Below are 22567 nucleotides of genomic sequence, written 5' to 3'. Positions count from 1 at the left end.
AATGAATGATATTGTAAATGAACAGAGTGATTTTTGGTTAAAACTGATGTATTTGTTGATAGGGTAGTATAAAAACAGTATAGATAATCCCTTTTATGAGGAACTTTAGATATGATAACGGTACATTGGTCTAGATAAAGAACTAAGCGCACCGCTTGACAGCTGTGGACATCATAACCCTTTGGATGTTCCCTTCGCTGCCTTGAATAAAGACTAAGCGCACCGCGTTTACAACAGAACACCTGTGGACATACAGAAGGCAGTGCTCTTCTTTGTATAGCTGTTTAGTTTCGATTCAGAAGTATACGGATATAAATACCAGACCAAATTGGTTTAAAATTCATTTATTATGACTAAGCTACTCATTTGGAAATGCTATCATAGCTTGATAAGCATATCTATGCCCGACAAACAAAATGACACCAAAAAGGTTGTGCCACCTCAGATGGTACCAACAACCCATTTTTCGGGTCTTGGCCCATGGACTACAAGAGAGGTTTGAGAGATGGAGTTCTAACTGGCTGTAATTATTTTAACAGCTTTCAGCTTTCTCTTGATGCACAAAAGAATTCCACAGGTGCATATGTGCCTTTGATGATGGGGTTCGATGCCGCCGTCTTTCTGAGCAATCTGAAGATTCATTTTGAACGCTAACCATAAGGTCAGCTATATTTTACTCGTTTATCTATTAAATGAAATGAAAATTCACCTAATAATAAAGCATATGAAACAGAGATAAATCCGTCCAGAAATAAGTGCAAAAGTGTAAATCTGAGCTGTATGTCGTGAAAATATATGTAAGCTGTACCCTCAATGAAAAGCCGATTTCATCATCTTTCCGATCACTTCCGACAAATGAAACCGATAAGGTATAATCTTCAAGTATAGTTCGTTATTCATTTCTGTTAGATTAGCGTAAAGTCATGTAAAGACAAGTAATTTTGATTCTTATTTCATCAATTTTCGCGCAATTTTTATTCACACGTCACCGATTCTGTACTTACATACACCGCTCATGTTTTATAAGAAGAGACGGCGTAAAGTAATTACCATCATAAAGACATAATCTTCCTTTGAGAATGACTAGTCATGATGCAATGACACATGAATCCATTGTCTTCCTATCTGTGGGGGCAGCTCCAGTTTAGCACATGCTTCAAATATTTCTGAGCGACGGCATTAAACATGGAATCAAAGGGAATAGGACTGCTACTCCATCGCTTGAACCTCCTTGATTAAACCAAGGAGGTACTTTAGGCGAGCCCAGCAACTCTTTGCTAAAAAATGTGTCCTGTTACGAATGCGTGTGTGATATGGGTATGGTACGGGCATTTCGTGAATTGTGGAAGGGTGACAAAGATACAAGGTTACGAGGTTGGATCCGATGTCTGGACTTGGGAAGTAGGCCGGATGGGAGAAATGACAGATGTCTGAGGGATAATGAGCTGATTTGGAGGGAAGGGAGACATGTGGGTGTGGCTGTTTTTTGATCGTTTGGACAGCTTTAGAGACAAAGGGATAGAAAAGATGGCTAGGGAAGACTGTCTTGCTTGGGGCAGGGAGGTGCACGAGACCACCCTGCTATAGGGGTGATGGGCTTCTTAGTTTCATGAGCAACATACATCATTCTATTTTGTTTGTGAGTTTACCTTGTACATATCAATTCCATTTTTTTTCAATGAAAAACGCATTCTTAATCATCATGTCTGTTATTTAAGGATCCACTTCCAAAGTGCAACAATATTGCACACTTTATAAGGCACATTTTTCCCAGTGATAATTTTCTGTGACATCCTACATTTCACGTAAATTGCTATCTGTTATTATCAATTTAATGGAATTGAATGAATATCATCTCACATACCAGGATCCTTCCATCGGGAGGGAAATGGGCTACCAGGATATCTCTTAACCGCTTCTCATATCATATTGTCTGTCATAAAAATCTACTTCTTTCCGTCAGAGAGGTGGACCACCGCCCTGTTTCCAGCATCCATTTCATTGACTCCTCTGGAATGAGGTGATCCCCAGCATGACTTGCGTATAGGGTGTGCCGATTGGTTGAGACGAACAGGCCGGATGTTTAACTTTTTGCATGATGCTCAGAAACCACTCGATGAAGAGTTAGAGAGCATACATAACAGGAATTCAAAGTTTATTAGATGAAAATCGGTTTGGAAATGGCTGAAGATGAGATATCAAACCAACGTTAAACGAAGCAGTTCGTTTATGGTGAGTCCCACCTTTCGTTAGGATCCCTTTGTTTCGGACAATTTTTTATCAAAACCAATCGCCATCAAATTAACATTGAATTCCTGTTATCATTATTATGGTCTTTCGTATTTCATAAGAGGTTTCTCATCATCTCACTAAAAAAGTTGGAAAGCTAAAGCCCCAATCTCTAAAGAAACTATGCCATCCCTTTAAACGGATGGAGGGATGGTATAGTTTTGTTGAGACGGATGATTCAGATTTTTACTTTTCGTGGGATGAGAAACCTTTTGTGAAATATTACTATTCATCAAACAGGAATTAAACGTTTATGTGATGAGAATTGGTTTTGAAATGGCTACTGACGGTATCCAAGAACAAAATAAATCAATTTGCCTTATCAGAATGATGGTGGGTCCCATCTATTACACTGTATTAGGACCTGTTTGTTGTTGTTGTTGTTTTTGCTTTGCTTTTCTTCAGCGAACTAGAGAAAAGGAACACAATTCTGACCGACCCCCAATTCTCTTCCATCTTGAAACGTGCTAAGCCTTAAGAGCAAGATGTCATCATCAAAAAGTCGAACTTGAAGCTTTACACAACTTAATCAACATAAATATATACAGTGTATATATATATATATGAAGAGTTTGTTTGCAAAAACCATAAGTCCATATTTGCCAAATGGAGATGTTTGCGATTAAAGGTCAAGACAAATAAGGAGAATGATAAGAAAATTTTTGCTTCTTTTGACCATAACTTCAAAAATGTACCTTTATATATGTAGTGACCAATATATCATTTAAAAGGTATTATTTTGTACTTTATGACAGAAACCGTACTTCAAAATCTTCAAAAATGGACTTATCGGTTTTTGCGAACAAACTGTTCATATGTATATATATATATATATATATATATATATATATATATATATATATATATATATGTGTGTGTGTGTGTGTGTGTGTATATATATATATATATATATATATATATATATATATATATAGATATATACATATGGTGGAAGGGGTACATGACGAGCACAATACTGGAAAATAAATTTGTTTATTGGTACCAACCTCGCAACCGCTAGCGTGACAAACTGCCCTCCCACTACCTATACTAGTATTCCAAATGTTATTTACTGCAACACCCTGTACATGCACTAGAGTAATATAATTATAGGGCATACATACGTCGCCGCATTTGTTATGCACATCGGCCGTAGTTTGAAGGCACAAACCCTTGTTGGTCGTAATAGGAGTCTCCATGTGCCAAGACTAATACGCGTACCACTGCACTGCAGCCTCTCCCAACAAGGTTGGGAGAAGCTACAACACAGGGCCTATGGGACAGTGCCGAAATGGTGCATATACAGTAGTCTTGGCGCAGACTCCTCTACGACCAACAAGGGTTTGTGCCTGCAAACTACGTCGGCCGAGCGTTAAGCAAGTGACCTTTATTGCGACGAGTCTAGCTCGCGAGCCTATGTTGGTTGTCTGGCTCGTTCTCGTCTGGGTGCATGATAGCTGGAAATTCCGTCAGTCGTCAGGCTCGTGGGTTGTGAGACTGGTTGGTTCACCTCCTTGGTGTCATGCGTCTCGGAGGATGACTCCATACAGTGTATATATTTTATTCGTCTTCCGTGGTTCCTTCCCCATCATACAACTCGTTCCATGAAATCACCGCCATTGACGGTGATTCTTTTAGGAGTGATTCTTTCAGGATAGAAGGCAGAGTCATCCAGTCAAACTGTGACGTCAAATACACTAAGCTCTTTCATAAACACTGTAGCTACATTTCTCAAATCATATTGACAAATTAAGCGAGACAAAATGGTCCATATCTTCTTTTTTTTCTCATGAAGATTTATAAATGTAACGTATGATCCTGTATGTGATTCTTCCTGAGTGCATGGTTTGTTGTTGTTTCTTTTTTCACAGTTCGCTTGTAGGACTACATTCATACCTTGAGCAAAAGTTGACTGCCGAATGCTTACACAACTGGAATATGTTCCTGACGGGTTTTGTTTTGTACATGTACAATGTAGTTGTTTCACCGAGCTGTCACCGAGTGTTTCCGGACACACAAAGCAGAAGAGACGATGTCTCCTATCAGAAAAGTGGGCCTGCATCTTTTGACATTGATGATTTTAAGCGGCCATCTAACGACTGCAATCCAGGTTTACAACTTCTGCATGAAAACAGACAACAAAATCATTTTCCGCTTCGCATTCCGAAATGATTCAGAGTATTATTATGAAATGTACTCGGGGTATCTTGAATGTTTATTTTATAAAAATGGAGAAGCGATCAGGGAGCATTGTCTTAAAGCTGGACAGGCGAATCGTTTTACAGTGAGAGCAAACAACACGGAGAATGAGTTGATTGTGACTCTGGCAGTGAGAGATGTGCAGAAAGAAGATGAAGGACCGTACATACTTTTTGTAAATGAAGATAGAGATGGTGAAAGACATAATGACGTCATAGATGCTTACATCAACGTCATCGCTCCACCTGGACCGGCCGAGTGTGAAAATGTGACATCATCATATTCCCCAGACTGGATCGAGGTACACTGCTCTGCTCCGCTGGGAATGAATTCGGACCCACAAGGAACTATCGCCTGTTTCCAAAAAGGCAAAAAGGCGCCATTTCTTAGCCAGCCTGAACACTCGGTCGATCACATCCAAGCTGTCTTCTGGATGGACGTTGAGTCTTCTATCGGGTGTTGTTCTTTTGCACCACAGTGTGAAAAGTCTTCAGAGCTTTGTCAAGATTTCTCATATCCCGTCAGAGAGACACAACTGAAGGCCTCTGATGAGAATGACCCTGAGAATAGAGAAGGAATAAGTTGGCAGCAGCCTACGACCAGTCGGCAAACATTAAAATACACAGAAGGGCTATTTAACAATGGACAACATTTAGATACACCTCTCCTGGCACAGGTTTTCAGCTCTTTTTTCCTTTTCATTTTCATAACTTTTGATATTTTTTATAATATATAAAATAGAGTGAAAAGAACGGCAATTTGAGCAAAAGCAGAAAAAAATCATTGCGAAAATGCTGTTCAAATATTTAAATATATATATATATATATATATATATGAAGTAATATTTGTGTTTAATGGTGGATGCGACAGATTGGTAACTGACTCCTTTATTTATTTCGTATTTTTTGGTATATAAGATATTTATTCATCAACTTATTGGTGTAAGCACCCCTTTGTAAGTATATAACCTAAATGCATATATTAATTGATATCAAAAGTGCTATTACCAACTGCCTTATGATTCCACATTCTGCAGGTTTGTGGAAACTCAGCGTACAGCAATAAAGCACCGAGGAACTTTAAGTCGATGATACCTGTGTGAATATTATTGCTTGCCCTACCTTCAAAACATTTAAGCACGCTGTATGTAAAAAAGATATATATACACAATTATATAATTATCTATATATATAAATTATATATACACATGATTTTTTACATATATATGTTTAAGATACATGTATTATCTAACATATATATGTATAAAAATATGTATTTATATTTATATAATTCAATGTATATAATATATATATATATATATATATATATATACATTATAGATCTTTTATTTTATACTTCGAAATTACTCATCTGTCAACGACTGACATATTTCAAGTTGTGATGAAGCCACTGTCATGAGAGCTTATTGAGGCTTTGCAGAAGCAGAAAAGCATGATAATTGTATTGTTGTGAAGCTGGTAAGCCATCATGTAGCCTTTGGTCCAGTAGACCGTTTTTGGATGGCTGGCTGCTTCATATTTCGCATAAGAATTATTTAAAAATAAAATCTCAGTTATTTGAAAATAATATGTGTAATTACTTAAGTTCATGATTTCACTTTCACCGAGTGTACTCACACTGCACATTAATAGTATCAATTGTCTACAAATGAGAGCTATTTAAAGACGATTCCCGGAATCACACATGAACTGTGGCTCATGGTATCAGTTATTTTCGAACACACAAATGTCAAATCTATATGCTCATTGAAAGAAGAAAAAACGAAAGTGTTTACTTCAAAACAGACACAAATGCAGTAAGCTAAAACACTCATCCTGTACGTGGTTTTCAGAGGATGTAGTAAGTATGTCGTGTCATGCAGTTTCTTTTGGGGTTTTTTAAAATCGTTATTCATAACCATTTTCGATTGTTGGCAAGCGTGACTAATGGAATGATATATTTCTTATGCTCTCTTTTTCTCTCTCTCTCTCTCTCTCTTTCCATCTCCTTTGCTCTCCTTAGTTTTTAATGTCAATATTATGCTGTTGAACCGAGTGACATAGACTGGAGGTGCAGTCCATTAAATCTTTTCGTTGTTATATGTTGGCATTTGTGATTACAAATATGTATCATATACAGTGACTTGCATGTGTAGGTACAATAAATTGTAAATGGTCACTTAAGTGTTTATATTATTGTATCCACCAACAAGGATTGGTCATGTTGTTCAGTCCAGTGGCCATTGAATAAACGATTTTCCAATCCAAGCTGTCATTGTTTAATCTCTGTATTCAGTGGACTAATGTAATGACCTCTTTAACTCTGCTCTATAGCAATCACAAAGCACAAACATAATATACTACATTCATGTATTCATACATGTATACAACTAAACATATTATATTATATGTATAATATCATGGACGTAATATATAGGTCCATGATGATGGGTAGATGCCAAAATATTGCGCCGATTTGGTACCAGAATTCATTCATGTATGGAATGACATGCATGTACAGTGTACAATGATGGGGGGGGGGGGGTACTGTACAACATAGATGACGCTGCAAAGTAGATAGCTTTTATTGAAATTCATATATACATATTATAGTGGCTAATAAATTTCCATAGAATAAAAAAACAGAAACTTGCAGGTATCATAAAACTATACATTCGTCTCAAAAGAGAAAGTTGTTATGTATTTCTAGAAGTCAGGATTTAATAAAGTGATAAATTATACAGCAAGTAAACAATATCACGTGGTCTCAAGTGGGTCTTTCCAACCTTGCTCGCTCTACTGGAAACAAAAGAAAAAAAAAATGGATTGTGCAATATTCTCCAGGTTGACGAAGAAAAAAAAAACCCACAGAGATATGATAAACAATGAACTATCACGTGGCAGGACAATTCCCTCGTGATGTGAGGATTTTTTATTTTTGTTTTTTGAAAGCAAATTTATATCAAACAATGCGGAATCATGAAACAATGTAACGTTAGCACAATTCGGCCTGAATTGTTTTCAATGTGCTTTGACTCACCATGAAATACAAGTGTATAACAGATTGTAACTTGAGTAGCCTGAACTGTAAATACATTGTATACAGAATGTTCTAACGACAGTATAAGTGTTGTTTTTTTCCTCGGTAGTATTTCAAATCCGCTGAATGGAACACAACCTATATAAATTATGCTCTCTCACTTGTCAGCCATTCATATAAACACTTAACTGTGCAAATACATGTACGTGATTGTGACAAATGGTTTCACAGTGGACTGCTATATAATTTCACAATATAAAAATAGTAAATCAATTCCATTTAAATTCATTTTTAGTTCAAGATGTGCACGACAATCAGAGTTGCAAACTTAGTGATGGCAAAACTACGATTGCTGCCACAAAATTACCTGAGTCTTCGATTGGTTACAGTTAAAGGACAAGTTCACCTTCATAAACATATGGATTGAGAAAATGCAACAATATTAGCAGAACACATCAGTGAAAGTTTGAGAAAAATTGGACAATCGATGCAAAAGTTATGAATTTTTTAAATTTTTGTGTTGGAACCGCTGGATGAGGAGACTACTACAGCTTGTGAGTCATATGCGTACAACAGTATAAAGAAAATGTAAAAGAAAATTCAACATATTTTCACTTTTTTCGCATAATAAAAGAGCACTTGACTTGCCTCTTTCTAAAGGCAGGGGGAATAATATTACCCATAACATTTGTCGGTAACGAGTCAGGGGAATGTGTACTTTTTTCAAAAGATGGAATTTTGTGAAATTCTCTTTACATTTTCCTTATATTGTTGTACGCATGTGACATCTAAGTTATTCATACACTGCAGTAGTCTTCTCATCCAGCGGATACTGTACAAAAACTTCAAAAAATCATAACTTTTGAACGGATTGTCTGATTTTCCTCAAACTTTCAATGATGTGTTCTACTAATATTGCTACATTCTCTCAATCATTATGTTTATGAAGGTGAACTTGTCCTTTAAGATAAGATATTTTTACGTTTAATATTCCTCTTGAATTCAACTTGAATTGCGTTCATTTTTGGATTAATGAAAATAAGTTCATTTGCTGCCACAAAATTACCTGAACCCTCGACTGGTTACAGTTAGGATAAGATATTTTATGTTTAATATTCCTCTTGAATTCAACTTGAATTGCCTTCATTCAATGATACATGATTATTTTGTGTCAAGAATTCTGGGGATTTTGATTTTCTTTTTTTGTTACACTAATTCTGCTCCAACCTTGAAAATTAATGTGTCCAGGGAGACAATGTAATAATCTAAGTTCATTAATCTAAAATCATTAATCATATTGAGTTCATTAATCTAAATAATGAATTCATTTTCGTTAATCCAAAAATGAAATAAGGTGCACTATTCCATGAGTTTGTTTATCAAAATGAAATAAGGTTCTTTGATCCGAAAATGACAGAAAAAAAAAAGGATTGTCATTTTGAAAGTTTGCTAATTGAATAATGAAATAAGATTTACAATTCCGAAGGTTTGTTAGTACACTTTTTTTTTTCTTACTTCTTCTTTCATTTTCAGATTATCAACCTCTCGGAATAGCAAGCATCACCTGGGTACGGGGTAAGGGGATAGAAACAAAGAATGACAACTATGAATACCCTGTTGATAAACATAGGCAGCTGCTAACACTTGCGTCACAGATGATTAAAGCAGAAAAAAAACCTAGAAATGTTTACAGATTGCAAAATGGCAACAAATTCGTAACTCCACATTCAATTCAATTCAATTCGTTTATTCATCTCATTTTCGGATAAAACAATACAACAGTATTGGATTTTACAATACACAAAAGGATAATCAATCATTTATTCATACATTAATTAGTAAACTGATATGATACAATGACTAATGCAAACAGTGCATCCATGAATTCAAATGAAATGACTCTTCAGCAAATACAGATGACATGATGAGTAGATTTATGAGTAATGGCCTGACTTTAAATTAAATCAGATCTTTACAACAAAACGGTTAAAAACAAAATCATTTGTGAGTTGTGTGAGCATTAACTGAATTTACGGTTCATTCTAATTAAATATGTACCTCTCTATGAGGTTATCCATTTTCAAGAAGAAACCAAAACCTACCCCGCAGGCAAATTACACAAAGAACTGTCAGTGTTCAACGTTTATTTTTCCACTAAACACAGCTGAATTAGCCGCCATTATATGCTTATGAATTGGTCCCTCATTCGCAACAAACAAAACTACTAATGATGTGGTACACCTGCTACACACATTATTGCGTTCATACCAAGAATCATTTAGAACTACAAAATTTAATCTTTAAAGTAAATTCAAGCCTTCTACTGGTTGTCTTAATAGCATTTTGAGATTAAAGATAAATTGAATGGAGCAATAATTTTCAATTAGTTCTGCTCAATATACCGTACGTGGGTAGAGAGTTTCAGAATAACAGGAATAAAGGCACATATTGTATACAATATATATTCAATAAGAGGAAGTGTGTTTTGTATGTTATCTTGGAAAAGCACATTCAACTTCAGAACATGTTTAGTTTACAGCCACAAACATTTGCATGTCTTCCATTTCATACCAATATATATATCCTCAGGGTTTCTTACAAACGATACAGATCATGTATATGACACACTGGCAGTTCCAGTTGTCATGAGCAATGGCAATTCTGCTAATGTTTTAAAAGCATGTAAACAAATCTGTTTGACTGCATGTATTTGTGAAAATGACAGCCAGTAAAATTTCCTGTTTGCATCAAATATTTCATTCTTTGTTGATCTTTAAGTGATTGTGATGACAAACCTCTTCAGAAATGCTGCAAATTACACATGTTGATTTCCACAAAATTCAACACATACATTGATTCATTAGAACTTGAAAAAAGCATCTGTGCTTGTATATTCCCTAACTTGGCCTTGTTCTTTTAGGAGCTGGTATTTTGCAATTTGTGTAATTTAATTCCATTTAATTACTCTCATTTTTGGAAACACTACCTAAATAATACTAAAAGAAGAGTGTATGTCTAAATTTTTAACATAATTGTAGAGATTTAGTAAGGAAAATACTTATAAAATAAGTGTGAAAATGGCTATATTGATCTCTAAGTGGCTGGCCATACATTATGTTGACATACATTCTTGAACATAATGACAAATGCAATTAAATCAATTTGATCAATATTTGGCATCATCAAGAAAACAGCTGTGTATTCTAAAGTGGTATTATATTGAAGAAGAGTGAACACAAACTGTGCCATACTATAGATAAAAATGAACATTCACTATGCTTATCTACCACCTTCAAAATAAATCAATTTGTGATACATTAGTCTGCATAATCAAAATCAGCTGCACATAAGCCCAGTCAGTAAGAATAAATGGAAAGGTTTTAAACTGAGTGAGATAATCTGCATTACATAGACACACATACTCATTGATGTCAAGCATACTCTGGAAATTTTTGTAGCTGTGATTCAAAAAAAACTCATGCATAGGGGACTGTTCCACATGACTATTCATGCTAGAATTTATTCTGTGGGCAGTTGAAGAGTTGTGTAAAGGCTGTAGTAATCATTCATTGCGGGTGGGTTTCCCATGATTAGTTGTAAAACGATTAGCACCGGTGTAAAAAAACACACAAAAAAAGTCAAATGAACTCACCTCAACTCAGCTCCTGCTGACAATCTGAAATCAGATCAACTCAACTCAGCTCAACTCAACTTTAATTTGAGTAAACTAACTACACACAACTCATTGCCCAAACAAATACTAAACAGCTGGAACTACACTGTAAATGTATGTGCAGGAATGTCAAGTTGGATAGTAACTTTGCAAATGCTTTAAGTACAATTAAGGCACAAATTACCTACACAGCATAGTTAATCCATTGAGGATGGGCTGATTCTGCTACATCACACACTTCCCATACTAGACACTTGCCTGAAAATACTTGGTACTTGTCTTCAACAGGCTACATGATCTCAGATGACCTCAAATGAACTTGTTCAGCTCAAAAAGAGTGAGTGAACTTAGTGTAATTCATTGAAACAAAGTAACTTGAGGGATCCAAAAATCTTATACACTATGTCCATGAATGACAACTGAAGAATCCAATGAACTTGCCAAACATTGTTTGCACTATTATTCCTTCAAACTACTAGTAGATGAGTTGCTCCTTCGTCCTAGCACCAAACCACACATACCATCACCCACCCACCCATAATCATCCCCCTCCCCCACCCGCGATCCCCCAACAGAATAAAATATAAATTGATTATTAAAGTTGATTTTAATAAGAAAGCGGAAAAATGTTATTATTTTTCATTTTTTCTCTTTGGTATTTTCAAATTGATCTCTCTACTCAAAAGACAAATTCTTGATCACTGGCAATGATAAGCATAAATGGAATGATAGAGATGAAAGTAATATAGAATGTACATGATTTACTATTAGTACAATAAAAACTCAATTTTAGGCTCTATTTGGACCTCTGGCAAGATAATCAGAAATTACAAAGTCCTCCTCAATGAAAGACAAGGAATACTGTCACATGTATAAGAACAAAAATGTGAAGTTACTTAACTCTCTTATTCAATTACCTGTCTTGTAGTTTTTATTGTCCCTATTTAATAACACAATCTCTCTTTTTTTTTCTTCCTAAGTTAGTATTCAGATCAGATGTTATTGGCATCATTACCAAATGCTTGAGGTGAATTTCTTAATGAATTATTGGAGGTTTTCTTAAATTTATATAGATACTTGTATATGATTATTCAATTCTTCTTTAAAATAGAAAAGTCAGATTTCTGCACTTTCAATGATCTACAAAGAGATTCACCAACTGTTGTCCATAAGTTTTGCCATTCATACACTCATACCCTTGGTTGCTACTTGCTACGCAAATTCATCAGCATCAAAATAATTCCTGGAAAATTTGACCTCAGTGTAGCAGAGACTCCAACCCAAAGCACCTTCTGATCTGGAGATTCTCCCGCCTGAAACCCTAGCAAACGGGAGACTCCAAGTTGATGTGTGCGAAGTGCAAAGTTCCTAGGGTTCTAGATGCTCTCTGGTGCTATCTAAGGCTTATTTTTTTCAACATACAATAGCAATAAGTAAGAAATCCTTTCCAACGGGAGACACAGAGCAAGGGCGGGAGAAATTAACTCTCAAGCGGGAGAACGGGAGATTTTGCAAAAATGGCGTTTCTCCCGTCGAAAACGGGAGAGTTGGAGTCTCTGGTGTAGTGAGACAAATCCAGCAAAGTGTGGTGATATATCAAACCCACAGACACATGATTGGCAAACAAGAAAGATCAGTGGAATTATCATCAATGGTACATTATCACAACTCGGGAACTGATTGGCATTAAGCTTTGGGACATCTAGGTGCTGACTGGCAGGTGAAACGGGGTCATCCTACAAGATCGACACCCTCAAGTCATACATCCTACGAGTTTGACCTTGAAAACAGGTCCATGGGTCATACAGCTCACAAGTTATACAGCCAATGAGTTCAACACTAGGCAAATAAAGCCCATAAGTTCAACACTATGCAAAAACAGCCCACGAGTTCGACAGATACAACACGGGGCTTAATGTGTCAGTCCCGTGGGCCTAGTTTGGTCTGTGCTAAACTCAGGGGCTGTATGACTTGTGAGCTGTATAACTTGTGGGCTGTATAAGTCATGGGATTTATGACTTGTGAGCTGCATAACTCATGGGCTGTATGACTCGTGGGTGCCAGTCTCATGACGTGCGCCCAGAGAAACATACCAGCTGACATATTAACTGGCAAATTTAAAAACACTGTAAAATCTTACTCTTGTAAAATTTTCTGCTCCCTTCCCAACCCTCCCCTTCCACACGATGTACTTTTAACCCTACCACTAGCCTAATATGGAAGACTTTAAGACAAGAACTACACAGAAATTCCTCAAGCAGCCATTCACATCTCAGAAACAGCGCCAATACGGTGTACTTCATGTTTTCCCCAAAGACGGAGAGAAAGACGATTTTGGTAAAATACCAGGTTGTTGTTGTGTGTCAGCTGCACTGGCAGATTGATGTCAAGTCATTTTCCTTGCCTATTTTCACCAAAACATACAAAACAAATGAACCAACAAGATGAAATACCTTCAATTAACACGAACTGGAAAAAAAAAACTTCAGGGTTTTTTTTTTCAGTCATAAAACTTGTGGCATTTTTGGTACGAGTAACTCCTGCTCGAAAGCAAAATATACATGTAGATCAGCAAATATTTAGAGCAAACAGTAGACCTACCCACATTAGCTCCATTAGCAAACAGAAACTGTTACATGCACACATCCTATATTTGTCCATGAGACATATGATATAGAAGGGAAATATCAACGGAAATTTATCACTGTGAAAAGAACCACTTTCTGATGGTTTGATAATATACACAGAAGCCATTTCCTGATTCTTATTCATTAATTTCAGTTTCTATATAATTATGATGCATACAGATTTAAAGGACAGACCATGCCCAACATACTCTGCCTAACATATTTTTTTTCTCTAGTTGAAACACTGACATACTATTAGATAGTGTAGCTAATAGTAATAAAACCTTCCACCTCAAATACATCATAGCACATTGAGACATGTGAAAACATGAATATTGCACACAGCTGATTTTTTTTTTTACCATGTCTTCTCTTTCTTTGTGTATCATATGATCAAAACATGAGCTCAATATCCTTGACATGAATATGCATTTTGTGCAAAGTGGGTGTGGCCTGTTGAGCCCACATCGGAGAAGAGGTTGTATCAAGACTGGGGACAATGGCGCTCTAAAAAACGAAACAAGGAATAAAATGTGGGTACGGTGGTGGGGATTTGTTTGTTGTCAGAGATGGGCAGCATGTTGTTGTGCCACCAATATTTTCCTCCCTTCCATTATATCCTGAAGAACCTGCTGCAGATACAGGACTTCCCCAAGTGTGCTCCACTTTGACAGAGATGTAGTCCTACCAGATTACAGGAAAATGTTCCGAGCATCATGCCTATCATTGTCAGTAGCTCACCTTGAGTTTGTCACTAGGATGAGGTTCTGTACCGCCATTATTGTGGACGCCTCGTTCTGTCCGGTGATCAGAAACCGGTCGACGACTACGTGGATGGCTCCTGGATCACTCGCTATGTAAAGACAAAGTTCAAAGTTCAAATTTATTTTCATTTCCATCAAATAAACAGAGAAATTATATACAATGCATCAGCAGATCATACTTGTAATAATTGAAAAAAGAGTAAATTAACAAATATACATGTGAAAATGGGTAACAAACAAAGAAAATATACTTGTATCTTTTAAATATATACATATATACAGTATAAAGAATATATATATAATACATCTTAAGACAAACATTGGATAGGCTGAGAAACAGTAAGAAGAGCATATTTCCAAGTAATTTGGCTTCAAAAAGAAATTAAAAAGAAGAGGACATTTAAAGTTCAGAATATCAACACAGATGCTGACACATGGAAAGTGTGTTAAAAAGTATGACAAGATTAAGTGCCATGTTGTCTGGCTCACATAGGAGGATAAATCAATCAACAATTCGTATATATGTATTTCTTTGTAATTAGGAAGGGTTCACATTAATTTCATTCCTTATTTCTGGATGAGCACTGCATCTGCAAAGTGTGGTGAGGATCTGCAATATTCTCTGCCATGATGGAGTGATAGAATTCTCGGTATCGCCAATGCGCAGAAAACTTCTGCGCGCGCTGAAGAGCTCTGTCACAGATGCACTGTGGGATTCCTCGGTGCCCTTGTTCGCTTCCGGTTGTCTCACGCGAGCGCAGTTCCCATACAATTCAATGGAGTTCTTTGTCTGCTTTTCCATTGTTAGCTCTTTTTTTCTTGGCTATAATTCAGCTTAAAAGAGTTGAAAGTGTCTAAGCTTTACTGATTTGCGGTCACTAGAGTCATGGTTCACTACTGCAAGGCTTCAATGTGCTGGTCACATGATGGAAAGCGAAGAAATCTTCAACAAAAAATACCTCTAAATAAAGACAGAGGGTGATGTAAGTGCATGTGCAGCCAAAACTGGGGCAAGTTTGTCCCCTGAGCTATCCCATAATTCATCTAAAACGCTGCTCTGTGCAGGGCACCTACATATTGGCGATACCGAGAATTGTCCAAACTTTATACCTCGGGTTACTACAGAAATAAACTTGTGTATATTCTTGTTTTCTTACAGCACCTGCACATACCTGTATATCTGCCTGCATTATCTTTGATGAAATCCTCAAGGATGATGGGAAGGGTGGCAAAGGTCGATGACCTTGCCAGTTCAAACACGGATGGCTGTTGAACAGATATTTGAAATTAGCGGGTGATATAACTTCAGTATCTCTTACACTTTCCATCTCTAACTCCAACAAAGGATTTTTTTCTAGGTGTTTTTTTTTTTCAAAATATGTTAATTTATGTCTTACAACAAAAATATATTTCTTTGTCAAAGACTTTTTTTCATGCATTTATGCTAAACATTATTTCACATGAATTTATCATAGGAAAACAATAAAGCATGTGAGATGTTGTTATAAAAACTTGGCAGCCAAACATTTCACTTCTAATGCACTTTAGATTAAAGATCCTGTTTACATTTGGGAGAAGTGGTTTAAAAGGTGTTCACAGTGTCACATTTGATGCATATGTGTAAGTCTGTTGTATCACAAAATATCCAACCACATAAACATTTAGCAAAAAGTCTATTCTGTTCAAAAGTTATGAAATTTGACAGTTTTGCTGGATGAGAAGACTACACTAGTTTAATATAACACATTATTATTTTTCTAACATGAAGAAAAACACATTTTTACCTCTTTCAAAATTCTGGGGGAATATTATTAATGTTATTATGTCAGTAACAAGTTGAGGGAATGTGCACTTTAAAAAAAAAAAGTTGTATGAAGTTTCCTTTTCCTTTCATTAGTTGCCTAACTTTCTATTATTTTCACTGACATGTTCTTCTAATACCCTGCTGCTCTTATTCAATCCATATATCTTAGGTATCATTCCCCTTAAGAGCTAGTATTTCGGAAATACTGTCTTTATAACAAGACATAGATGAGACTGCAGAATGCAGTATGGAAAGAAGACATGGGACCCAAAATATGCATCATCAACTCACAGCTGTAAGGCAGTAATTTGCAAAGAGCCATTTTGTCTGGTTTCCTCCTGTTGATTTGCTGGAGCACAAAGCTGCCACGCCAGATCCAATGGCACAAATTGGTTCTGTTGACACAAATATGAGAGAATGCCTCAAAATGTACCGAACAGCATGTCTTTATAATAACACATCTTCAACCCATTGAGGATGAGTCCCAAGTATACTCGGGCAAGTGTCTACATGGGTGTTGTACCAAAATCAGCCTGTCCTCAACAGGTTAAAGGGATGGTATAGTATTGGTTGATATTGGGATTCAGGTTTCCAACTTTTTTGTGAGATAATAAGACACCTCGTTAACATGAAATATGAAAAAGCATGTAATTCTATATTCAGAGGGATTCAACATCTATTTGATAAAAACTTATTGGTTTTGAACCTTTTCTCAGAATAGCTTTCTTTCAATGAGTTTTTTTATATTTTGGCCACTTCAAAACCCATTTTCAACTCTCTTCAGAAAAGTATGCCCTGTAGAATTACGTATTTAAGTGGTTTCTAAGTATCTCACAAAAGAAAAAAAATCTCAAGCTAAGGAAACTAAAGCCAAAAGAGCAATGTGGATTGAGTGAAAGCAGTAACGCTAGAAGTACACATCAGTGAAAGTTTGAGGAAAATTGGACAAACGATACAAATATTAGAGTTGGAACCACTGGATCAGGAAACTACTAGAGTTCATGACATGTTTGGACAATATCGTCGGTTGAGAATGGTAAGGGCGTTAAGTGGCCACTAAACCCACAGTGTTCAAGACAACTTAACGCCCTTCTCATTCTCAACAGACGATATGGAGAAAATATAAAGAAAATTCAAGATGCCTTCACTTTTCTAGCATAATGAAAGAGCACTTGACTAACTGCTTTTAGAAAGCAGGGGGAATTATCACATATGATGGAATGTCTAATTTTCATAAAAAATATATATATATTTTTTTTTTTTTTTTTTTTTTTGGGGGGGGGGGGGGGGGGGGGTTCTCGTTATATTTTCTTTATATTGTTGTCCACAAATGACATAATACTCTGTAGTAATCACCTGATCCAGTGGCTGGTTCCAGCAACAAAACTTTAAAAATTCATAACTTTTGCATCCATTGTCCAATTTTCCTCAAACTTTCACTGATGTGCTGCTTTCATTCAATCCACGTTGCTCTTTGGGTTTTGGTTTCCTTTAATCCTCATCTCAACCAATCCTACAACCAATAATGGCAAAGATATCTAAAACAAAGGAATTATGATACACACCAAGTAAACAAAATCAGACAAGTTGAGTGACAATTTAATCATGACATTCTCTAAAATGCAGCAGATGTTTGTTAAAGTACCTTCAGCAGAGATTAATAAGACTACCCAGTACATTATAGTCTTATCAATTATGTATGATCACAACACTAAAGTTTTGGGGTTTTTTCTATTTTGAAAGAATGAGAAGTTGGCCATCGTCAGTATAAGCAGACTCACTTTTCTTCTCGACAAAGTGCTGTAGCAGGTCGCCGAGTGTCCTGTTGCTGCTAAGGTCATAGAGGGCGCCATTGCAATCAGGAATTAACAGGGCAGTGTATCTAGAGGCTGATACCAAATGAACAATGAGGAAGAAAACAAAGCAATAAATACCAAAAAATGATACAAGTAGTAGTTTACGTTTAGCCCATGTCTGCCTTTCTGATATTCTATCTAGTACTCAACCAATGCCTTGCATATTACAAATAAATGAGAGCGTGAGACTATTTCATGAGTAAAGCCATTTCATACAGCAGAAGCATGCAACAAATTTCCCTTTCTTCTTCTTCTTCTTCTTCTTCATCTTCTTCTTCTTCTTCATCTTCATCTTCTTCTTCGATCTTCTTCTTCTCTGGGACACATCTGTCTTATTCAATAATGAAGATTCTTGCAGATTGTCTACACAAGTAGTTTTATAGAGAAATGGACAGTATGTGCATGGCCATGATGTAGGGTGCTTCTACACTGTATATGCAGCATGAAGGTAAAAACACTTTCCTGAGTAATTGTTAAGTTGTCAACCTTTGCAAAATACTGCTAACTCTCATGAGCACATTCACAAGTTGAGAGCACACACCTCTTAGATATAAAAAGAAATGAAATATGAATACATATGAACATATAGAAAAGGAGAACATCTGTTACCATCTATGACATCCAATCTCATAGGAGTCGAGTACGGTTTGGACCTGAAGTCATTCAACCACCTCCGGCTACTGTCGTCATGCCCAACAAAGTCTCCAAGCCTTCCCTGCCAAGTGTTAAAGTGATCATATGGTTTTGGTTGAGACATAACATCAGGTTTATAACATTTTTTTTCTTTAATGAGATATTGACAAACCTCTTATGAAATATGAAAGAGCATGTAATTTCAAGAAGGATTCAATATCTATTTGATAAAAATTGGTCTTGAAATGGATGAGATATCAAAAAAAAAGAAGCAATTTTGATAAAATTGACAGGCCACGACTTTTATAAGCTTTCTTTGTTTTACCTTGTTTTTTTATATCTCAGTCATTTCGAAACCAATTTTCATTAAATAAACTTTTGAATCCTTTTAAAATTGTACACTCTTTAACATTTCACAGAGTGGTTCCTGAATATCTCGCAAAACATTACAAGCTGAATCTCATCTTAACCAGTACTGTACAGTCCCTTTAGAAATATAAGCCTTTTGTATAGATTGCAAGGTTCGACACAACTGCCAATTTTCAAAAATCATTGAGCTTCCCTTCTTTTAATAACTAGGTCACATGCTCTTTTATTATGGCATTAATAAAGAAAATGTATACCCAGTACATATTCTTGTAAAATTCTTTCCACTTTTATGACACTATAAACTGTACTAGAGTTCCAACATTTTCAGGAGGCATGACATATAGTAGAATTAACCAAAAATTCATAAATTCATAATATAACATTTGAATGGGTTACCTGAATTTTTACTCAAACTTTGTGTCAGTTTCATCTTCATATTTTCTCTGATTTCATCTTTTGGCATTCACTGAATCCACAGCAAACATTTGGAAAGAAAAGCAGCCTGCACTTTCAATTCTAGCAGAATCTTCATCAGATGCAAAAAAATGATAAACATTAAGGGTTTATAAAAAAGCAGACACATACATTTGTACCCCTCCCAAAAGTGCATACTTATTATCTGTAGTCTATTGATCTGTGTCTGCTTCCATTTTCACATTCTATGTTTGTCATTTTATGCTATAATTAGATCTCATTATTTCTATGTTTTCATCACTTTATGTCCCTATTCCCTCCCAGACAAATGGTGTCCACCTTGTGTTTGATATCTGTAGTCAGTGTCTGCTTACCCTTTATGTAAACTTGTCATTTTGCATCAGATAAAGATTCTGCTGGGATCAAAAACTCAGGCCAAATTTTACTCCATTTACTCCACCAGCTGGCAACTATTGGACAAGCATGCAGCTTTCAGCAGTTTTCCTTTACATTACTGGTAAGATTTGGGAAATTTCCCTATTTAAATGGGCGACTTGAATAGCTCAGATTACCTCTCTTGATGTGAGCGTAACATTAAACGCTGAGTGTGCGATTGTGAATGCATGGATGAAAGACTGTGCCTGGATACCACCTGAAAAACAGAATCAAACAAATTCGTATTGATGAAAAGACACTCATATATCAATGAATATATTATTAGAATACTAATAAACTATTGATACTGAATTATGGTACATGTATAGTAATCCTAGTTCTTTGTCAATCAGTACGTCAAACAAATAAAGGGATGGGAGTGGGGTCATGTACGTAAAAGGAAACATCCAATGTTTTGATCCTTAGCAGTCACATGTCAAAGCAAATCAATCACATTTCTGTAATTTTACTGATTTAAATGTTTGAAAATATCACTTACATATCATTTTCATAACGGTATGTATTCAATTCCTCCCTGAACGATCTTTAATGTAATGTATGTATAAGATACACAGGCAACTCCAATTAAATAAACAAAGTCCTCAGGACTGGCAGTTTATCCTAATTTCATTTGGATAACCAAAAAAGTATGAACCTATAGGTTGATGAAGATAAAATTTTTAGATATATCCTAATAGATTCGAGTCCTGAATTTTTAATCTGTTCTAACTAGATTTTGTTTTGTAATATAAACTCCTAACTGTACCTGGTATTTGTTAAAGGACAAGTTCACCTTCATAGACATGTGGGTTGAGTAAATGCAGCAATATTAATAGAACACATCAATGAGAGATTGAGGAAAATCGGACAATCCGTTCAAAAGTTATGCATTTTTGAAGTTTCTGCTCAGTCACAGCTGGATGAGAAGACTACTATAGCTTGTGATGTCATATGAGTACAACTATATATTAGAAAGTACGGTATAAAAAAAATCAAGATATTCTCACTTTTCTTACACAATAAAAAAATGCTCAACTTCTCTCTTTCAGGAGTCGGGAGGAATAATATTACCCCTATTAACATAAGTCAGTACAGTCGAAGAAATGTGTACTTTATTCAAGAAGTCAAGTTTTGTGAAATTCTCTTTTTATTTTCCTTTAATATACAGGTATCGTACACATGTGACATCATACACTGTAGTAGTCTTCTCCTCCAGCAGTGATTGCACAGATATTTTAAAAATTCATAACTTTTGAACGGATTGTTGGATTTTCCCCAAACGTTCACTGATGTGTTCTACTAATATTGTTGCCTTCACTCAATCCACATGTATTATGAAGGTGAACTTGTCCTTTAAATACAGGAGTGCCCAGAACATTCATCATATCTGATTAATTTTCCATAAACCATTTATGTGCTGCACTTGCAAACCTTTTAGTTTCCTTTACTTTAATCACAATTTCAATGACATCATCTATCAGTTTATCATGGTCATTAAGATCACTTTGTTGAAAGAATAAATACAATGTGGAAAATAAGTCATGTCATTCCCAACATTGGCCTGGGTGACATTTCTCATTTGGTGATCCCTATCTCCCATGATCAGTTTCTCTGATCATAATTCTTAAGTACAAAACTCAAGACACACTGTTACAACATATGTATTTCAATACAGGTTTCAATGAGTGTATCATTAATTGGCATAGATATTGATCGACAGAAAAAATTGCTTATAGCTAGTTCTATATTTTTCTTGTTGTCTAAACTAGGAAAATTCTTATTAAAAATCAAACAGCATCATGGCAAGATAGAGTACAAATATGAAGTTTCTTTGTAAAGATAGCTCGTTATATCACATATATCCAAAATATCATCAAAAGATACAGGTAGGCTACAGGTACGGTACGGGTAAATTAGTCATGTTATTTATGGTTTCAAATATGAATTTAACATCGCAAAAATAAATGCAACATACAACATCATTCAGCAGGGGCAGAGGCTAGGCTGGGGAGGGGGGGGGGGCATTTCATGAAGCGTTTTGTCATCACCACAACTGATTAAATTTACCATTGGCCATGCATGTGAATATAGAAAATGTCTTGTTCCATTGATTATAAACGCAAATGTGCACAAGTTTAACACCACTAATTTACACCATACATCACACACACACACACACCAATAATGTCAATGAATGACCACGGTACCGCCGCGGTTAGATCGGATTTGAACTGTAGTGTAAGCTATCTAGCTATAGCGTTGTTAGCTTTTACCTACCCTTCCCTCTCTAGAAAAGTTCCCTAAGTACAAAACAATGAGCGTAATACAGTTACCTTCTAAGCTTGAGCTAACAAGCAAAAGACACTGGGGTTTAGCCATGTCTGACGAATGAATTATACTACTTGCCCTAAAGGTGATCCACAAGTGTCACAATAAATTCAATGTATGGGACTGAGTGTTCAAC

General features: G+C 35.8%; 1 protein-coding gene across 1 annotated transcript; it reads right to left on the bottom strand.

The window, feature by feature from the left end:
- Positions 1 to 14565: 14565 nt before the first annotated feature.
- Positions 14566 to 22528, bottom strand: LOC139745427 (glutamine amidotransferase-like class 1 domain-containing protein 1). The gene is made up of 7 exons (XM_071655815.1): positions 22437 to 22528; positions 20241 to 20320; positions 18862 to 18967; positions 18178 to 18285; positions 16688 to 16791; positions 15765 to 15858; positions 14566 to 14681 (listed from the first exon to the last, which is right to left on the bottom strand). The coding sequence occupies exons 1-7, from the start codon at positions 22480 to 22482 to the stop codon at positions 14566 to 14568; spliced, it is 654 nt and encodes a 217-aa protein (XP_071511916.1). The 5' UTR covers positions 22483 to 22528.
- Positions 22529 to 22567: the final 39 nt, after the last annotated feature.

This window comes from Diadema antillarum, unplaced genomic scaffold, assembly GCF_040938485.1.
Source record: "Diadema antillarum isolate AM-2024a unplaced genomic scaffold, OU_Dant_1.0 seq00001265_RagTag, whole genome shotgun sequence".
NCBI classification, from domain to species: Eukaryota; Metazoa; Echinodermata; class Echinoidea; order Diadematoida; family Diadematidae; genus Diadema; species Diadema antillarum.
This window is presented reverse-complemented; position numbering and strand designations above follow the sequence as displayed.

Bases quoted from the DNA above. Each gene is read 5' to 3' on its own strand.
- LOC139745427 (XM_071655815.1), bottom strand. From the start codon at position 22,482: ATGGCTAAACCCCAGTGTCTTTTGCTTGTTAGCTCAAGCTTAGAAG. The intron at 18,968-20,240 runs GTAATCTGAGCT...AACACTTGGCAG, and splicing joins TTACGCTCACATCAAGAGAG to GGAAGGCTTGGAGACTTTGT. The intron at 15,859-16,687 runs GTGAGTTGATGA...TCTGTTCAACAG, and splicing joins CAAATTACTGCCTTACAGCT to CCATCCGTGTTTGAACTGGC.